The 19650-nt window shown below is 35.3% G+C and overlaps 1 protein-coding gene across 4 annotated transcripts in view; it reads right to left on the minus strand.

Annotated features, from left to right (window-relative positions):
• Scfd1 (sec1 family domain containing 1) overlaps positions 1 to 19650 on the minus strand; it is a 97852-nt gene that overhangs the window by 5661 nt on the left and 72541 nt on the right. For 3 of the 4 annotated variants that reach the window (XM_042677392.1, XM_042677391.1, XM_042677393.1), the window contains 5 exons: positions 18193 to 18268; positions 10118 to 10171; positions 7191 to 7243; positions 4250 to 4283; positions 3070 to 3135 (listed from right to left, as the gene is read on the minus strand). In XM_042677392.1, coding sequence (XP_042533326.1) covers positions 3070 to 3135; positions 4250 to 4283; positions 7191 to 7243; positions 10118 to 10171; positions 18193 to 18268 — 283 coding nt within the window. Of the gene's footprint in view, positions 1 to 2478; positions 2544 to 3069; positions 3136 to 4249; positions 4284 to 7190; positions 7244 to 10117; positions 10172 to 18192; positions 18269 to 19650 lie in introns of all 4 variants that reach the window. The other variant, XR_006147123.1, reaches the window with a different exon arrangement.

Raw genomic sequence — 19650 nt, forward strand, 5'->3', positions numbered from 1 at the left:
TAATACAAATAGTCATGACTTCTTCACTAGATAATTCAGGTTAAATCTTTGTTTTTGGAGACAAGGTCTTATTATGTAGCTAAGGTTCCAACTCTTGGTCTTCTTGCCTTGTTGGCTTTGAGTGCTGGGATTACAGGCATGTACCATGTACCACTATGCCTGGTCAGATAATTCTTTTTACGCTGAAATTCTTATGTGTAGTGTGAATTTCGAGGCAAATTAAGAATTCTTCTGTAAAATCCAAAATTGTATTCCATTAGGTAATTTGACAATTCATCAAGGCACATGGACAATTTCTCTGTGCTATATGAGGTTATGATAGAGAGAAAAGCAAGCATAAGGTAACGTTAGAGGAGTCCCACACTTTTGGACCTCAGTATCAGCAGTACAGGACACATTTTTAACGATAAACTGTTAAGATCACTTTAGACAAACTAAGTGGAGCTCCAGTTTGTTGATAGAGAGGTCTTTGACCCAATTATCTCTCTTGATCACTTGGTCAATCAGGCTACATGCCAGGTTCAACAGAAGAAACCAGTTGTGAAGGAACTCTTTCAATGTTTTATAGTTAATAAACAGTGCTGGCAAGGTAGTGCAGGTTGCCTCTGATCACTCAGACCCTAGCACAGATAAGATTTGTTTCATTCAAGTGTGACCAAATGTCAGCACCATGTTTCCTGATCTTCATCAGCACTCTTAGGTCATAGCATTTATACAACAGAAAAGAACATCAAAATACAAACCACTTAATGAGCATATGTATAATTTTAAACATTGTGTCTCATGAAATGCTCGTGTAAACTTGTTTCAGTCATATACTACTGTCCTGAGATCCTTTCTCCTCCTGACCCTGTTGAATTTGATGAAGTATACCAACACATTTATTAATGAAACAGTTTTTCTAAATCCATTCACTTGGTATAAGAAGATCTGTTGTGGTTTTAAGTCAAATTCTTTTTTTGTTTTTTGGGGTCCGGTCGTGGGGCCTGAACTCTGGGCCTGGGTGCTGTCCCTCAGTTCTTCAGCTCAAGGCTAGCATTACCACTTGAGCCACAGCGCCACTTCCGGCTTTTTTCTTTTTGCTTATGTGGTGCTGAGGAATCGAACCCAGGGCCTCATGCATGCAAGGCAAGCACTCTACCACTGAGCCACCTTCCCAGCCCTTAAGTCAAATTCTTAATACAACTGGTCATCAATATTAGCATTATTAAATGTCTGGATAAATCAGTTTGCAAGCTACTCTACTGTTGTAATACAGTTAAATTATGAATAATGGCAGGGGCACTGATGACTCTTATTCTAAACTGAAAAGGGAAAAAAATAAAGCCAATTAAAAATGGACAAAAATCTGGATAGATATTTCTCAAAACATGATTTACAAATGGACAATAACCCAATATGCTTGGGAAATGCAAAGGAAAACCACCAGTTAGATACCATTTCATATCTATCAGGATTGTAATAATCACAAACAGGTCTTGGCAAAGGAGAGAAAGTCAAACTGAGGAATGAAAAATCTGTGCAGGCTGCTTTTGAATAAGTTGTAATTTTTCAAATGGAGGATGCAGTTTTCTCCATATCAAGTGAAACATTTTGGCATACAAGCAAAAACTGATTTTGCTAGGAAATACTGCTACAAATCTAACAGACTTAAAAATGATCTTAACCTAAACTATAATGCAATTGTAGTTTGGTACAATAATGGCATTACTGGAAAGACGAATTTGAACAAATCCTACGACAATATGGTATGAGTAAGCAGTTATAAAGGATAAATTCAATTTCATATGTTTCATATGATATTAGTGACTGACCAGAGATAGAACTAAATTTATGTAAAAGCAGCCGTTACTATACTAAATCAACTTAATTTCTTTCACACAAGTCAACTTTCTGTTGTAAAGAGAGTTAAGAGCTGTCAAGCTTGGGCATGATAGAAACAGGTTTTCATAGAACTATCCAACAAACCAAAATGTTTTGTATTACACTTATATTCAGGCAATACATAGATAATATTCTTTTTAAAATAATTTTTAATTGAGATTAAGTGATTATATATAAATTTCACAGTATTGTGAGATAGTGATACTTAAAGTCACAAACACATTTTAACCTTCACAAGGCATATTGTCATTATCATGGTCTACAATGTTTGTGAATTCTATGAGCTTTAACAATATACCTATTTCTTCCACATTGGGTGATATGTACATTTCTTTCCTTTTGCTTAGTGTAAGCTGTTCCCTCTCCATAAGCTGTTCCTTTCCATAAATAATATTCTAATGTTTAACCTCATTTTTCTATTTTATAAGTATCAACCTTTCAGCATGTTTTACAGGTGGTTAATAACATTTAAAGCAGTAGGAGTAGGATTCACACTTAGAACCAGTCATGCTGCTAACCCTCAGACAAACCTGAATGAAAGTACTCTGTCAATATAATCCTGTACTAGAGTTGACCTAGCAGGAGGCAGTTTACCTTAGCTTGTCAGCACTGTTTATGGAGACGGTATGATCTTGGTTTCTGCAGCAGTCTAATTTTTACTATGGGACAGAAAAAATAGTAAAAAAACAAACAAACCAAAAACCCCCTATATTTCACAAGAATAGGGCCTTTTTGACATTGTGATACCTCACACATGTATGAGTAGATCACAATCCAAAGATGAAGCATAGTCTATGCAATTGAGAGTAATCCAGTGAGTTATACTTCCTACTTTTAGAATTCTGTGACTGTTGACCATGTTTATCTTTCCTCTACTTTTATTAAAGCCTTATATGACAAGGGAGTCAGCATTTAACTTTCTCTCTACATATAGGACTTTATAAGAGAAGGGGTCTTGCTATGTTGTTTAGCCATGTCCTGAATTACTGAGCTCAAGTGATCCTCCTACTTTAGCCTCCCAAGAAGCGAGGAATACAGGTGCATGCCTTCCTGCCTTCTTTATGTACAGGATTTTAAAACCACTTCTTAGAAAAGTAGCATTGTAAAGGTCAGGATAGTCACCAGAGAATGCTAGTGTTCTGGGGACAAAAGCCATCAAAGGATGAGAGTAAGGCAAAAGCATACCTTTATGTAGTCAACAAGATTCTGGTATTCTATGTAGTTGCCTCCTCCTACCACAAAAACAATTGCCTAAAAGGTAAGTTGAAAGAAATATTTAAAACACTGTTGTAACATTCAAGCAACATGGTTTTTAATGTGGAAACTATGCAGGAATTGAGGTAAAAAGTACTAGCTAGCCAAAGGTTACATTGATAAACTTTAATAGTAAAGGATAGATTTTTTTTTCAGGAACAAATTTGAAGAAAACAGTTTCATCCAGTTACACAACTTTCTTCAAAGGGTACTACACTATTAGGCAGGAAAATTTGGAAAACTTAGCACGTATTTCAAATGAAAACAGTCATAGTGTCCCAAATGTTTGGAACTCCCATGTTAGAGCTTGGCACATATAAAATTCTCATTGCAACCTGAGACTTCGGAGGTTTTCTTTCATATTTTTTCTTTTGGTGGCACTGAGGATTGAACTTTTGGCCTTGTGCTTGCTATGCAGGTACTCTACCACTTGAGCCACACCTCTAGTTCTTTTTGTGCTTTAGTTTGTTTTTTTTTACAAAAGGTTTTATATTTTTGCCTCCAGTCAAGCCTCAGATGGTTATCCTTATACCTTATAGCCTCTTAGAGGTAAGATTACCAATATGTACCACCTTATTTGTTGAGATCGGGTCTTCCTTTTTTTTTTTGGGATGGCTTTGAACTCCCCATATATGCTTCCCCAGTAGTTAAGATTATAGGCATGTGCCACTATGCCTAGTTTTTTTTTTTTTTTGGAGGGGTGGTGGTGACTTGAATTCAGGGCCTGGGTACTGTCCCTGAGCTTTTGTGCTCAATGCTAATGCTCTACCACTTGAGCAAAAGCTCCACTTAATTGGAGATAAAAGTCTGTTGGACTTTCTTGCTCAGACTGACTTCAAACTTCATCCATCTTCAGATCTCAGCCTCTTGAGTAGTTAGGATTATAGGTGTGAGCCACTGGTGCCTGGCTGTTAAGTCATTTTTAAACTTAAAAAGTACAAACAGCTGTATAAAGTGAAAAAAAAAAGTTTTTGAGGAAAAAAAAACAGGGTATACATAGGTTTATCAAAATTGTAAAAAAAAAAGCCATTGTTTATAACAAATATGTTCCTCAAGGCTATTTGATAACCTTATCTCTTCTAAGAGCAGAAAGTTTTTATAAGAAACTTACCTCTTGGAATGGATTTTTGTTCCTAGGAACCGAGCTGAAACAAAGAAAAATGGTACTGATTGATCATGGCTTTTAATATATGTAAAATAGATATAGGACACCTATATATTTCTGAGTACTGTTAAACATAGGTAGTTATAATTCTACCTCCTTCACGTACTTAGGAGGGCACTGGGTCTTTAATTTTTTAGAGGGAAGAGCCACAAGAGGTGAAATTCTCAATACTTAAAAGGGAATGTAACAACTTCTTAACTTTGAAATAAAGTTCTAGAAGATAGAGCTCCCATAAGGAGGGGTGAAAGTGTGGATGCAGATGAAGTAGGTTTTTATGGGGCTCCAGAGCCAAACTAGGCACCGTAGCTACTGTGTGGGAATTTGTTTGCCAAAAAACTAAATATACTTATGGTGAGAATAACTCAGGAAGAACAAACAGAAAATAGGAGGAAGGATCTGTATTTTGCTCTAACTTGTAATTTCTTTATTATAAGTTTATTTTGTGCCAATACTAGGGTTTCAAGGGGGTTGCTCTACCATTTGAGCCACAGCTCCAGGCTTTTTAGTTAACTGGTACCTGGAGATAGTAAAAGTCTCACGGACTTTTCTTTGTCGTAGCTTGCTTCAAGCTACGAAGTAGCTAAGATTACAGGCATGAGCTACTGGCCTAGGAGATTTTTTTTGTCAGTTATGGGCTTGAACTCAGGGCATGTGCATTGTCCCTAAGCTCTTTTTTGCCCAAGGCGGGTGCTCTATTACTTTGAGCCACAGCGTCACTTCTGTTGCTATGTTGCTAGTTAATTGGAGATAGAACCTCTTGGACTTTCCTGCCTGGGCTAGCTTTGAACCATGATCCTCAGATCTCAGCCTCCTGAATAGCTAGGAATGCAGGTGTGTGAGCCACTGGCTTCTAGGAGATCTTTAATAAAGACATTTTTCAGATTTATATTTGAGTGTTAAAATAGGCTGACTAGTGATTCTATAGTAAGTTTTGGAAATCTCAACTAAGAGGAAAAAGCTATTATAGCCTCTCTCAATTGTTCAGCAGCTGAACTCAGCTGTCATTGTTCCTCATCTCTAGCCTCTTCTCCAGAATATTTATCTGGGTCTCAGAAGTCTCTTTGAACTGCCTCCTAAGTGCTTAAGTTCCTCTCAGAGTGGAGATATGGATGAGGAGAGGTGAGACAGAAATGAGATGAGACAGTCTTACTAGCTATTAATAATGGATACTTGTGATGGGACAGCTCAGGAGAAGGTTCTGTTAAACATGAAAGTTAATTGTCTTACCAATGCTAATATTACTCCTTATTATTGAATGTTATATTCATGATTAAACATTTCTTGGTTTCTACCAAGCAAAACATAGCTACTTGTTAGCTAAATACAAGGAATATAAAAAAAATGTCAGCCAGAGAACTGTCAGTATGGAAGAGCTAAAGGTCCACTATTTTGAAATGTATAACTAGTGGATTTTAGTGTACTGACCGTGTTATGACCATCATTCTCTAATTTTAATGTTTTTATCATTCACAGAAGAAGTCCCTCTGCCCACTGGTCACTCAGCCTTTCTATAATCTACTCAAATCCTTTCTTGCCAAGGATGCTTCTTATACACTATTGTTCTAGTAAATTCAGAAGGGAGAGTAAACACTTTAAATTACTGAACAACTTAATAATCCAGTGACTATATTATGTATACTGACTCCCTTATGCAGATATGAAAGCTCTGGAGATGTCAAAGATAGAAAGTTCTAAAGATTTCAGATATCAGGCACAGGCATGAAACCAGCTAATAAGTTTCAGTGCCAGACATAATTATTCTCTTACTATATAGGCTATTTTCATATCATCATGAATTAAATCTTATAGTACCCATAATAAAGAATAATTTACCATCCCATGTCTAATCAGAAATTGGTAGTGTTTTAATAATAATGGTTCCCAATGACTTGAATTTTGTAGAGCAATTTTAAAACCTCCACAAAATTTCTCAAAAATCCACAATAAAGTTGCTTTCTTTTCATTTTGGTACCATAAACATATTTGTTAGAAAAATTAACTAATTTCCTTCTCACACACTTGGTTTATCATCACTTGATAAACAGACTATATTTGTGTGTATATATTTGGGAGGGAGAAATCAACAAAATACTATATATAATTAGTCATGATTATCTCTGCATAATGAGATTAGAATATATCTCATGGTCTGAACTTATAATAATAGCTTAGTTTTATGATATTAGGGATTAACCCAGGGCTTTGTGCATGGCAGGCAATTCTTCTACTTCTTAAGCCAAGCTGAAGACCAGGGTCTCCTTAACATTCAAGGCCAGTGCTGGCTTTGAACTCAATATCCTATTTTCATCTCTTGGGTAGCTGGAATTATAGGCATGTACCATCATGCCCAGTGCAGTGCTTCTCTATATAAAACAATATGAAGCTGGGAGCCTTTGGTTCATGTCTATACTTTTAGTGGCTCAGCAGGCTGAGATCTGAGGATGAAGTCACCCAAGCAGAGAAGTTCTTGAGACTTTTCTCCAATTAAATACCAAAATGGCATATTAAAAGTGTGGGCTTGGGGCTAGGAATATGGCTTAGGAGTAGAGTGCTGGTTTAGCATGCATGAAACCCTGGGTTTGATGCCTCAGTACAACATAAACAGAAAAAACTGGAAATGGTGCTGTAGCTTAAGTAGAGTACTAGCTTTTAGCAAAAGCAGCTCAGAGTCAGTGCCTAGGCCCTTAGTTCAAGCCCCAGGACAGGCAAAAAAAAAAAAAAAAAGTGTGGGCTTAAGTGGTAGAGGACCAGATGTGAGCAAAAAAGCTAGGCAAAAGTACAAGGCTTTAAGTTGAAGCCACTATCCCCTCCCTGCCAAACCAAACCAAACATTTCCAACTCTTGGAAGGAACCCAACAGTAAACCATATTAAGACAAAATTGCTTACCTGTCATTTCCCCGCAGCATTTTGGGATCAAAATATCTGTAGTCATCAGTTTCCTATTAAACAACAACAACAACTTTGGAATTTCTGTTCAGAAGATTACAGGCACAATACACTCTATTTTATGTGCTTTGTATGAAATTACTCATATAATTCCCACTCTGAGAGAAACTATTATTATCCCTGCTTTCAGATGGGCAAATTGAGATGAGAGGTTATGTAAATAAGGTTAACACACTTAGCTAGAACTCCAGGTTTTGAACTACCATCTTACACTTCTTCTCAAAAACGTATCTGTCTTATAAGCTTAAAATAGTTAATATATCAAAGTACGTTTGTCTTTAGAATTTTTTTTTTAAGTTTTGGTACCAGAAATGGGGTTTGAACTTCCAGGCTTCAAGGTCTTACTTGGCTTTTGTGCTCAAGGCTAGCACTTTGCTAGTTATTGGAGATAAGTGTCTTGGGTTTGTCTGTGGGTTGGCAATGAATCTAGATTCTCAGATCTCAGTTACCTAGTTGCTAATTATAAGTACCTGATTATAAGTCTGAGCCTCTATGCCTGGTTAGAATTTTATCTTTATGTGCCTGGGACTTTATTGAATATACAGCATATCTAACAAAGATTTAAATGTTCTGAAACTTTTGGAGGTAGATTTCAGAATTTAGAGTTCTAAAGATTTATGTAACACTACGTATCTACTATAAATGTGTTAGCACTTAGGATAAATAAAAACTAAAAAGTCTCAATCTGAGTCTAGATTTTACTAACTAATGAGTTAAATACAATCTATTTTCAAGCTTCAGAAATTGTGCATAATGGGCTAAATGGGCAACTTTGAAACAAAATGAGTTAGTAAGTACTTCTCCTACTGTATGACTGTATGAGGATACAATTACTTCCCAATGTCTGCTTTCCTCTCCTTCCATAACAAGATCAGCCAAAGAAACTCCCGGAGTATGGACAGACTCATCAAAAGTGATAAATGACACACATAACATACTACATGTGGAGGTAGTTTTCAGTCTGTACCCAGTGGTGTATGCTTTTTATCACTGCACTCTCAGTAAAACCAAATGTAGAGTTAGAATTCTTAAACACTTGGCTTAAAAAAACCAGCGGGGTGCAGTGGCTCACACCTGTAATCTTAGCTACTCAGGAGGCTGAGATCCAAGGAACAGGTTCAAAGCCAGACCGGGCAGGAAAAGTCCGTGAGACTCTCATCTCCAAGAAACCATTCAGAAAACCGGAAGTGGCATGGTGGCTCAAGCAGTAGAGCACTAGCCTTGAGCTGAAGAGCTGAGGGACAGTGCCCAGGCCCAGAGTTCATGCCCCAAGATAGACAATAAATAAATAAATAAATAAAAAAGCAGTACCAGGGAAATATTTTGAGTGAAGATGAAACTTATTTTTTGCCTTAATTTCAAATTGAACGTTTACTCCAATAATGTAATTTCAATTTACTCAGACAAATCAAACATTTAATAAATGTAAATGATAAGAATGTATCTAAAATTAGGTTATTGTATTTTGAAGCATTGAGATGATTCATTCAAGATTACCAGCCAGCTGGGCGCTGGTGGCTCACGATAGTAATCTTAGCTACTCTGGAGACTGAGAGCTGAGGATAGTGGTTCAAAGCCAGCCTGTGCAGGAATGTCTGTGAGACCCATATCTCCAACTAGCCACCAGAAAACAGGAAGTGACACTGTGGCTCAAGTAGTAGAGCACTCGCCTTGAGCTGAAGAGCTGAGGGACAGTGCCCAGGCCCAGAAAGTTCAAGCCCCATGACTGACAAAAAAAAAAAAAAAAAGATTACCAGCCAAGTCTATTTTGGTAACTCTAACAGTTTAGCATTCCAAAGTACTATATTCTCTAAGATCTTAGTACAAATAAATACTTCCTTAGAGCCTTTTCCTTCATGTATTTAAAGATGCAGTGACAAAATCTATTATTACTATATATTATATACCACCATATCTGTATTTATTTTTAAGTGAAAGAATCTAATCCTTGTTAGCTTATCATTATAGATAATTTCCTCATTCTTTTCAAAATAGCAATTGCAAGTTTTAGGGTTTTTTTTTTATTGCTGTATCTTGGTTTCCATGACTGAAATTTAAAATTTGTTTTTGTTAATTTTTCTTAAGTATTATTGGAATCATGTTAAAACAATTATCAGAAAAGTCTCATTAATCTGAAGATTCTGTTCTCATTGTCTTGCAAGTCTGGAATCCTAAGCTTCCCAGCCAAGTCTACAGAGGTTCTGTCAGCACAACTAGTGTTTTGATGAGGGTAGAATGATGCACGCTTTCATGATTCCAGACTCTTGTGATGCTAACCAGGTTTTGTACGCCAGTACCAGTGTAGTCCTTTTTTATGAACAGATTGTGATATTTACATAGCTTTCTTGAATTGCAAAAAGATAGTTTGAGAACCCATTCTTTACGTAAATGACAACAATATTTACCCATTTATTCAGCCAACAATTTCTCTCAAATTATTTCTTCAGTCCAAATTAAATAAGTGCCATCTGAACATATGCACTTTAAGCTGTACTATTCATTCCTCTCCTTCTCATTTAGTGTATTTAAATTGGTCAAGATCCTTGTATTATCACAGTGAATACTTACTAGTTCTTTTTCACTTACAGAAATGAGCTTATTAGATATATTTGACATTTAATGATACATATAGGATATATTCTAGTTTTAATCTGGATGAGAGCTGCTTAGAACAATTATAGCAGCTGAGAAAACTCAGTTCCCTCTCTGTGATAATAACTAAAAAATGTTCTTTGACAACATAAATTCTTTCTCTTATGTACTACTCTGTTAATGATTAGTATCAGCAGTCTGATTTTATTACTTTCATATTAATGAGATTGATATATTCAAGAAGTTATGTATAAGCTGTGTCAAACATTACTTACAGGGTTTGACTTCATCTCCATGAGATTGTCTAAAATCCGAGTAACAGGTAGATTCTGCAGCAGAGATAGGATTTTGTTAAACATTAGAATAACAAATCAAGAGTTTGTTTCTTACTAATAACAATATAATCATTCCACAATTACTTACTTTTTGATTAAACACATCCTAAGATGAGGTATTTGGTAAATGGTAAAGAGGTTAGATATGCAAATACTCTTAGCACTCAAGTTTCCATAGAAAAGTATACTCAATAAATAGTTTCTTATAAAGTATAAGTGTATTTAGGTTTTAGTAGAAATGCTTTGACTATTTACTGATGTTTACTTTCTAATGTCAGTAATTATAAGCTTTTGTTTTGATCAAATAAGAATCCATTGTATTTTTTTTCCATTTCCTTTCTGTTATTAGTTTTCTTACAGTCAGTTAACTTCATCGTTTGTGAAAAAGTGTAAGATTAAATTAATACAGGTTTCTCCATTTCTAATAAAGGCATATTTGTATATCTTGACAAATGGGACTATAGATACACAATTTTATTGTCTATTTGCATTTTGCCTAGGATAAATTCTGCATTTTCAATGTTGTACTGCATGTCCTATTATAGAACAAATTCCAATTTCATCATGCAATGAAACACTGGTGATGGCAAGAGGTGTTGCCTTCTTGATGTACTCATAGACCTTGTGATAAAAATACCACTTTTACATTTCAATCTGACAAGCATTGCCATTATTTTGAACGTAAGAACTCATGCAGCAGAAAAAATTTACTAAATGACTATTAGGGCTATTCAAAGCTCATTCCTAGTTGAAGAGTATTCTGCTCATTTTGAGCTGACACTACTTTGTGAATTGTACAGGATGTTCTGGAAAGAAGAGTTTGTATCTTGGAGACTACATCCAACAAAAGCAACATCAAATCTCATTACTCAAAACACTGTAGCTAACATATTACTATTTCACAAGGATTTTTATTTTCTTAGGTCATAAAGCATTTTATTGTTACTAAAATCAACTAGCACTAAGGAAAATACTGTTTTACCCAGACAGAAAATATGCATTTCCCTTCTCCTTCTTCTAGATTAGTAAATAAAAATCTTTAAAGATAGTCTAAAGCAAGCAAAATGAAAATTGAGGCATTTCATTATTCTCTGATATTTGTGTTGGCTAGGAACTTTTAAATAGAAACACAAACACTAAATATTCAAGCTAAATGTACTTCCTGAATACTATTTAGAATTAAAAATACGATGGTTCAAAATTAAATAAACTAAAATTTTACCAAGCTTTAAATTGGTATCTTAAGTTTTTTTGGTTGGGTGTGGGGCTTGAACTCTGGGCCTGGGCACTGTCCTTGTCTTCAGCTCAAGGTGAGCGTGCTACTGCTTGAGCCACAGGGCCAGTTCCGGTTTTCTAGTGGTTTATTGGAGATAAGAGTCTCACGGACTTTGCTGCCTGGGCCAGCTTTGAACCGAGATTCTCAGACCTTAGCCTCCTGAGTAGCTAGGATTACAGGTGTGAGCCACTGACGCCCAGCAGGTATCTTAAGTTTTGTGTCTAATAAGTTTGTTCATTTAAGAAGTTCAAACATTGAACTCCTCTAGGAAAGAATGGATTCAGATTAAAATCTCCAAGAATACCTTATCTAAAGGAAAAATTTATTCCACATATAAAAATAATAAATATGGATTAAGGGAACATTACAAATTTTTGTAAGATTGCACTAAATTTGACTATTTTAAATTCAGCCTTCTATACTTAATTCTGTTTAAGGGTCTGAAATTGCATTAGTTAGACCTATACCAAACAGAAAACTTCAAAAAAGAATTTACAAGAGGGCTGGGAAGGTGGCTCAGTGGTAGAGCGCTTGCCTTGCATGCTCGAGGCCCTGGGTTCGATTCCTTAGCACCACCTAAGCAAAAAGAAAAAAGCCGGAAGTGGCGCTGTGGCTCAAGTGGTAGAGCGCTAGCCTTGAGCTGAAGAGCTGAGGGACAGCGCCCAGGCCCAGAGTTCAGGCCCCACTACCGGACCCAAAAAAAAAAAAAAGAATTTACAAGAGTCCAAGTTGAGTCATACTTTTACTGTACTTGTGAAAATGAGATACAGTATTTTATAACATGTTTTCATTTATCATTAGGATTTCCCTAATGGCACAATTATGCCTTACAGTTCTTGCTACATTTGCCAATGATTATGCCAATGAATAACTTACTTGAGGTGTAGAGGCTAAAGGAAAAGTGTATCTTTAAAAGCATAAAACTATTTAACAAGACAACTGACACATTACTTAGCTGCTCTTTTCTAAATAAAGGTTTTAGTTTATAATTAAAATCTCAGTTTACATATCCAGAGTAGTTAACAAAGTTAATCAACATTTGCTGACTGACAAACCATTGTGGCACCACAGATTGCTGCAAATAAGAGAACATCCGAACAAAATTAATTCTTTTTGCTCATCAAAGTCTATTATTTTGTCTTCAAAAACAAACAAAGGAGGCAACAATGCTTGATAAGAAATGTACTCATTATCTTGCCCATGTTATTGTAACCCTTCTATACAGTATTTTCACAATAAAAAACACAAAAACAAAAACAAAAAACACAACAACAACAACAACCACATTCACAGGCTGGGAAGGTGGCTCAGTGGTAGAGTGCTTGCCTTGCATGCATGAGGCCCTGGGTTGGATTCCTCAGCACCACATAAACAGAAAAATCCTAAAGTGGCACTGTGGCTCAAGTGGTAGAGCGCTAGCCTTGAGCTGAAGAGCTGAGGGAAAGTGCCCAGGCCCAGAGTTTAGGCTCCAAGAACGACAAAAACAAAAAAACAAAAACAACAACAAAAACCACATTCACACACAAATTGTATACCTCAGTAAAAGAGATATAAATGAAATACAACCTAACAAAAAAATCTATTCATTGTTTTAAAATCTGCAAGCATGTCTTTGTCCAGAACTTGCTGTTTAAATGAGATGGAAAAATACCATTCTACTGGTAACTGAATCAATTGTGATCAGAAATCTATTTTAGATGTAGATTTGAGACTGAGTCCCACTCACACAAAAACTTTAAAGCAAGGATTGCTATTTTTAAAATTTTCAAATTTAAATAAGTGAACTAGAAATTGATGTGAAAATAAAAGTCTATTTCTGAAAACCCTAACTGGCTTTGACTTTAGTCATGTTTTAATTTTAGCCATTGGAAAAGTTTAAATATAAAAACAATATTAACTTTATCCCTGATTGCTTCAAAAACAAAATGCAAATAAAATATTCACAATAACTAAATAGATGATCTAATACATGGTCCTAGAACCAACCAAATAATTTTCCGCATTCTCTTAAGAGTTAGAAACCTGCTAACCTACATTGCCAACATATGTGGTAACTACTGCTAATTCTCCTTTGTGTCCTTGAGTTTCCATGATATTCTGACAATGATGCCAGAAGCTGTCCTGATGATCAGAACCTTGAAGACTGAAAAGCAGTAGATGGATCCCCTTGAGGGGAAGCTTGTATGGAAAGCTGTTTCTAGCCCGATAAAGAATCAGATGGGATATGTGGGACCTGGAAACATATTGATGACAAGGGATATCCATTGATGATAGACATGAAAGGGTGAACCACATACAGGTAGAGAGTAAGACAGATCCATCTCTCCAAAATTCTAAAATTATAACCAAAGGAAACTGACAGAGTGAAGCAAACACTCTTACACAACAGAGGAGAAAACCATAAAATATATAGTGAGTCTCCTCCCAACACTCAATCATACAGCACAGTAATGGCCAAAAACATAAATAAATCAAGAAAATAGGATTAAATAGATCCAATCAAACATATCCATCCCATTACCTGCCTGGATAATTAGCAACTCAAAGCAAATTTTATATCCTCTGCTTTCTGCTGCTTCCCATTATCACAGGGTATTTAAAAAAGTCTCAGTACAATATCATCATTAAACCATATAGGTACGGTATCCATAACACCCTGGTTTTCTTAAGGTTTCACAAATAAAAAATACATATATTTTGGGAATTCAATTTGATATTCTGATGTCTATTCTGTAAGCTAATTATGACATAACTCAAAAGCCAGTGTTAAAATTTACTATTGCATAAAATTCTTTTGTAATTTTCTTATCTAAATTATAATCTTAAAGGACATACATTGTGATTAGAGTTGGCTTTTTTATAATTTTTATTGAGATTAAATGATTACATAAATTTCACAGTATTGTGAGATAGTAATAGTTAAAAGTCATAAATATATTTTTAACCTTCATGAGGCAAATTGTCATTATTGTGGTCTATAAAGTTTGTGAATTCTATGAGCTTCGACAATACATAGCTTTTTCAAACTTTTAAAAATTTGTTGCCAATTCATTTTTAAAAGGAGTACATGAACACATGAGTAAAAGAAATTAAGACAAATTACGAAACTTTGCACTACAATATTCATCATCACATTTTTGTACAATTATCCCTACAGAAATGTATTTCCATTCTTTAAATATCTTTTAACTGGTTTTATGTCATAGTTGATACTTGTGATGTATAAAATTCATGCTGCCCAGAAAACACTGTATAAAAAGTTCTTTATAAGTGTCTTAGAGAACAGGAAATGGTTGTTTTTCTTTTTGTCTAACTTACTTACAGACTACAATCTAATAATAAGTAAAAGAAATTTTTTACAGATATAGGAGGTGTCCCCTCTTAGTTCTCAAACTATTCTAGGTGTCCCCACTGTAATGCCTCTAAGTTTTGGAGTATTAGGAAATTCAACCTTTAAATAATAGGAAATTCAACCTTTAAATAACTAGTTATAGAATAAGGACTCTTTATTGCAGAAAAATCTGATAATGATTATTAAGAATGACTAGACATATCCACACAATTTTATTCCATAATTCAGTGGTAGGAATTTATAATGTGGGTAGAAACTAAACGTAGATAAATACTTGCACAGAAAACCCAATATTTACAGCTTGAGTATAGGGCTGGGAAGGTGGCTCAGTGGAAGAGTGCTTGCCTTGCATGCATGAGGCTCTGGGTTCGATTCCTTGGCACCACATAAGCAGAAAAAGTTGGAAATGGCACTGTGGTTCAAGTGGTAGAGCGTTAGCCTTGAGCTGAAGAGCTGAGGGACAGCACCCAGGCCCAGAGTTCAGGCCCCATGACTGACCAAAACCAAAAAACCAAAAAAAAAACCCAACAAAACCCTGAAGTAAAGCTTGGGTGTACAACCTTCTATATTCTCTATTTTTAAACAACAAAAGAGATCATAGTGGATTTACTATTTTAAAATGTTTATTTTCGTGTTATAATTAAACCGAACCACTGTATGACGACATATATCTCCTCAAATTCTGAACCTTTATATTGTTTTAAAACACTAATGGTTCTCCTTTGATGGCAAAAATATTTTACAGGTAAGCTAGTAACAGATTATTTCAATCATTAACTTTTTGCTTAGGCTCACAAAGAAGCTCCTGATCTGTCTTCTGAGTAGCTGGGATTACAGGCATGAATCATTGCATCTAGACCCCAAATTTTGCTTTTAACCAGTGAGAAACTTCATATGTCAAAGCAGTACACTGTTTTTAATGTTAAGAAAACAAACATATTTAAGGTTATAATGGATTTGTTTTTATATTTTAGTAACATACAAATAAAAAATTGTTGTAGTATAATAAAATTAACAGACCAGTTTGGATGCCTCTTAAAAGTACCATTAGAGAATCAGAAAACTAATGTATATCAGTTAAAACAACAACAACAAAAAACAAAAAACAAGTCATCTAAGTATTCAACAGTAGCTCCTTATTGGGAAAAAGAGATAATGAAAATAAAATGTACCCCCAAGTACTTAGAAGAAATAATTCAGTCTGGAATTATCTGAAAGGAAGTTTTGGAAAATAATGTATCGTTTAATGAAAGCAAATGAGGATTTTTCATTGTTCTTTACTGACACGCCATGAAAAGTGTTATTACTTATTCAAAGAAAGAAACTGAATAAAAAATCCTACTTTGAAACTAGAAACCTACAGAAAAGCCAAGGATAGAGAAAACATTCCTTGTACTTAAATAGAAATGATGTTTATATAAAATTCCATAAAAAATGTATGATCAAAAAAGTGTGAAGAAGTTTAGAGAAATATTTTAATATTATTAAATACAGACTCAATATTCATACCTGGATACCTGACTCTTATCCCTCTCATTGTTACAAGTGGAGTATCTGTGTGAACTACTATAGTAGTAAAGACAAAATAAAAAAAACATGAGTAGGGAGGTTGGAGGGGAAAGATGCTAAGCATTGAAGGGTACTTTAATAGACCAATGTGTAGAGTATCATAAACCAATGTGTACAGTGAACTTGACTTATTCCCACACTATAGTTTTGACCAAGCATAGTCAAAAGAAATTTCCAAAAACAAAAATTTTTAAAGGTCCATGTGTGTATTACAATTGATAAAGCTGTTAACACAGTGTTATTGCCAGTGCTGTTTAAATCTTAGTGACCTACTAAGTTTCCCTATCCTTAATTTTGTGAACCTATAGTAAAGCAAGGTAAACATTAGGGCAATCCTCCCAAGAGCCAAGAAAAGTGTAAAGTGTAAAGTCTGTAGTGGACACTGGTGTTATGGGAAAAATGACTCAACCACTTGCAGTACATCTCCGAGCTCTATGCATCCTGAACATTCATGGATTTTTTTCGCTTTGAACCATGTATCCATGGACACCATGAGTCTACTGCATTTGAAAATTTTCATAATAAAAAACTTTTTTTTTTTTGGTGGTGCTAGGCTAAAGAATGAACCAATGGTCTTCCACATACTAGGCAAGCACTGTACCATTTGGATTACATATCAAGCCCTTTTGTTTTTGAGATAGGTTCTTGCTGTTATCTTTGCCTTCTAAGTAGCTGGGATTACACTCATGTACCTCTGGCAGCAAATCCATTCTGAAAAGAAAACAAATCAACTAACAATGAATAAAGCAATATATTTATACTTTAGAATTTTAAAAAACCCCCAGAGACAACAGAGATGATTCTATATGGGGGCTGGGAAGGTAGCTCAGTGGTAGAGTGCTTGTCTTCCATGCGTGAGGCCCAGGGTTCAATTCCTCAGCACCACATAAGCAGAAAAAACTGGAAGTGGTGTTGTAGTTCAAGTGGTACAGCGCTAGCAGAAAAAACTGGAAGTGGTGTTGTAGTTCAAGTGGTACAGCGCTAGCCTTGAGCTGAAGAGCTGAGGGACAGCGCCCAGGCCCAGAGTTCAGGCCCCATGACTGACAAACAAAAAAACAAAAAACAAAAAAACCCCAAAACAAAACAAAAAAAAATTCTATATGTAAAAGTAAAGATTTTTAAAACTTAAGAAAATGAGCTGGGCATGGTGGTGTACACCTCCAATCTCAGTCTTTTGGTGGCTAAGGCTAGAGGATTGAGTTCAAAGCTAATGGGTTACAAAGCCATGTGAGGTCAGTCTGGGTACACAGCAAAACTGTCAAAGAAGGAAATAATAAGAGGAGGAAAAAGAGGAGATATAGGAAGTGGAAGAACAGAGAAAGAGGAAGATGAAGGAGATGAAGAAGATGAGAAAGGAGAAGAGGGGAAAAAAAGTAGAGGAAGGAGAAAATCAAGCTTTTAAAAAATTAATCCCAAATAAACTACATAAAATACTTTTCCAATTTACTCAAGACCTAAGACTATATATTAAGTTTATTAGCTTACTATTTATTATCTTACTTGGTATATGTAAAATGATATTAATTATATGGCAGTTCATTATTCTAGACAAGTTAAGCTTTTTTCAGTTAGTGCTTTCACAAACCTAAAGTAAAAAAAAACAACCAACCAAAAAAACTCAAAACACCACTGATGTTCCAATGAATAAACAAGCTCTGAACTACACATGTAAAAATATTCTCATCTTCTCACATATTCCAATAAAGAACATCTTGATACTATTTTATTCCTAATATTTATTACTCAAATCAGTCTAGAAGTTGAACCTGTCAGTGTTTGTTTAAAAGCTATAGTGTATTTTCTAACAAGTGTACTTACTTGCTGCTTCAGTACCAGGTTCTTCACTCCTTCCATCACAAATTGTGATCCTGTATTCATGACTCGTGATAAGAGACTAGGGTAGGGTAAGAAAGGAGGACCACACTAAGTACAAATTACTTCTCCAGGTGATTACATAGAAAATATCTGCATGATTACATACCACATGTGATGCTCACTGCATCTGGCACCTGATTTTCACTAACGAGAAAGGGCCTTGCTAATTTCTGCCTCCATGAATATCATTACTGCCATTTTAGTCTATAATAAACTAGTTGTAAAACCCTAGTAGTTATTTAAAATATAATAACTCAGACCCTCAAAATAAACATGCATTTACTTTCATATTGATAGTTTTTAGTGATACTAGGGTTTGAACTCAGGGCCCACTGTTTGCATGGGAAGTGTTCTACCAGTTAAACCACAACACTCTAAACCTTCTTGTTTGTTTTCTAACAAGGTCTTGTTTTTTGCCTGAGGCTTGGATGAAGATCCTCTTACCTCCACTTCCCTTGTAGCTAGGACTATTGGTTGTGCTACCATACTCGGCCTTTTTTTTTTTTTTTTTTTTTGGTGCCAGTCCTGGGACTTGAACAGAGTGCCTATGAACATTCCTATTGAACGTTTTTTGCTCAAGGTTAGAGTTCTACTACTTGAGCCCAGCTCCATTCTGGATTTTTTTGGGTGGTAGTTAATTGGACTTAAGAGTCCCATAAATTATTTCTGCCTGAGCTGGCTTCAAACCACAATCCTTAGATCTCAGCCTCCTGGGTAGGTAAGATTATGGGCATGAACCGCTAGCAATCTGCTACCCAGCTTATTTTGGAGATAGCATCTCACTAACTTAAATCGGAGTTGGCATTAAACCCTGATCCTCCCATCTCCACCTTCTGAGTAGCTGGAATTATCATGCCAGGCCCTTAAACATTTTAATTCCTTAGCCTTAGGTATAGATTTTAAGTAAAATTAAAAATTCCTTGCATTTCCAATTGCTTTAATGGTGAAATAATAAAGAAAGCAATCAAGATATTGTACTTTAAAAACACACATAATGAAACTATGTATGTCTGCATATCAACTGTACTGTGTTCTTTATATGGTACCAGTTAGATCCAACCCTTTATTGTATACCATCCCCCCTAGTATATATAAAATCTATCACACAATATGTAACATAACAGTTAGTGGATTTTATATGATAAGAAAAATGAGTCAGAATTATTATCGTGTTCATTGTCTCTGTAGTAAGAAGCCATTTTTAGTCCTGAAAATTTCTTTGATTTCATTTGGGACCTACACCTGTCTAATAACTAGGCCTGAGTATTCAGCCTCAAGTCCACACAAGGTAAGGTTATCAACATTGATGTTAAAATACTGGTAATCTCCAAAAATTTTTGAAAATGAAAAATACAATGTCCTAAGGAAGAAGCAGCACATGAAACCAATGGTTAACCCCAT

The sequence above is a fragment of the Dipodomys spectabilis genome, unplaced genomic scaffold, assembly GCF_019054845.1.
Source record: "Dipodomys spectabilis isolate Male_0828 unplaced genomic scaffold, ASM1905484v1 ptg000038l, whole genome shotgun sequence".
Lineage (NCBI taxonomy): Eukaryota > Metazoa > Chordata > Mammalia > Rodentia > Heteromyidae > Dipodomys > Dipodomys spectabilis.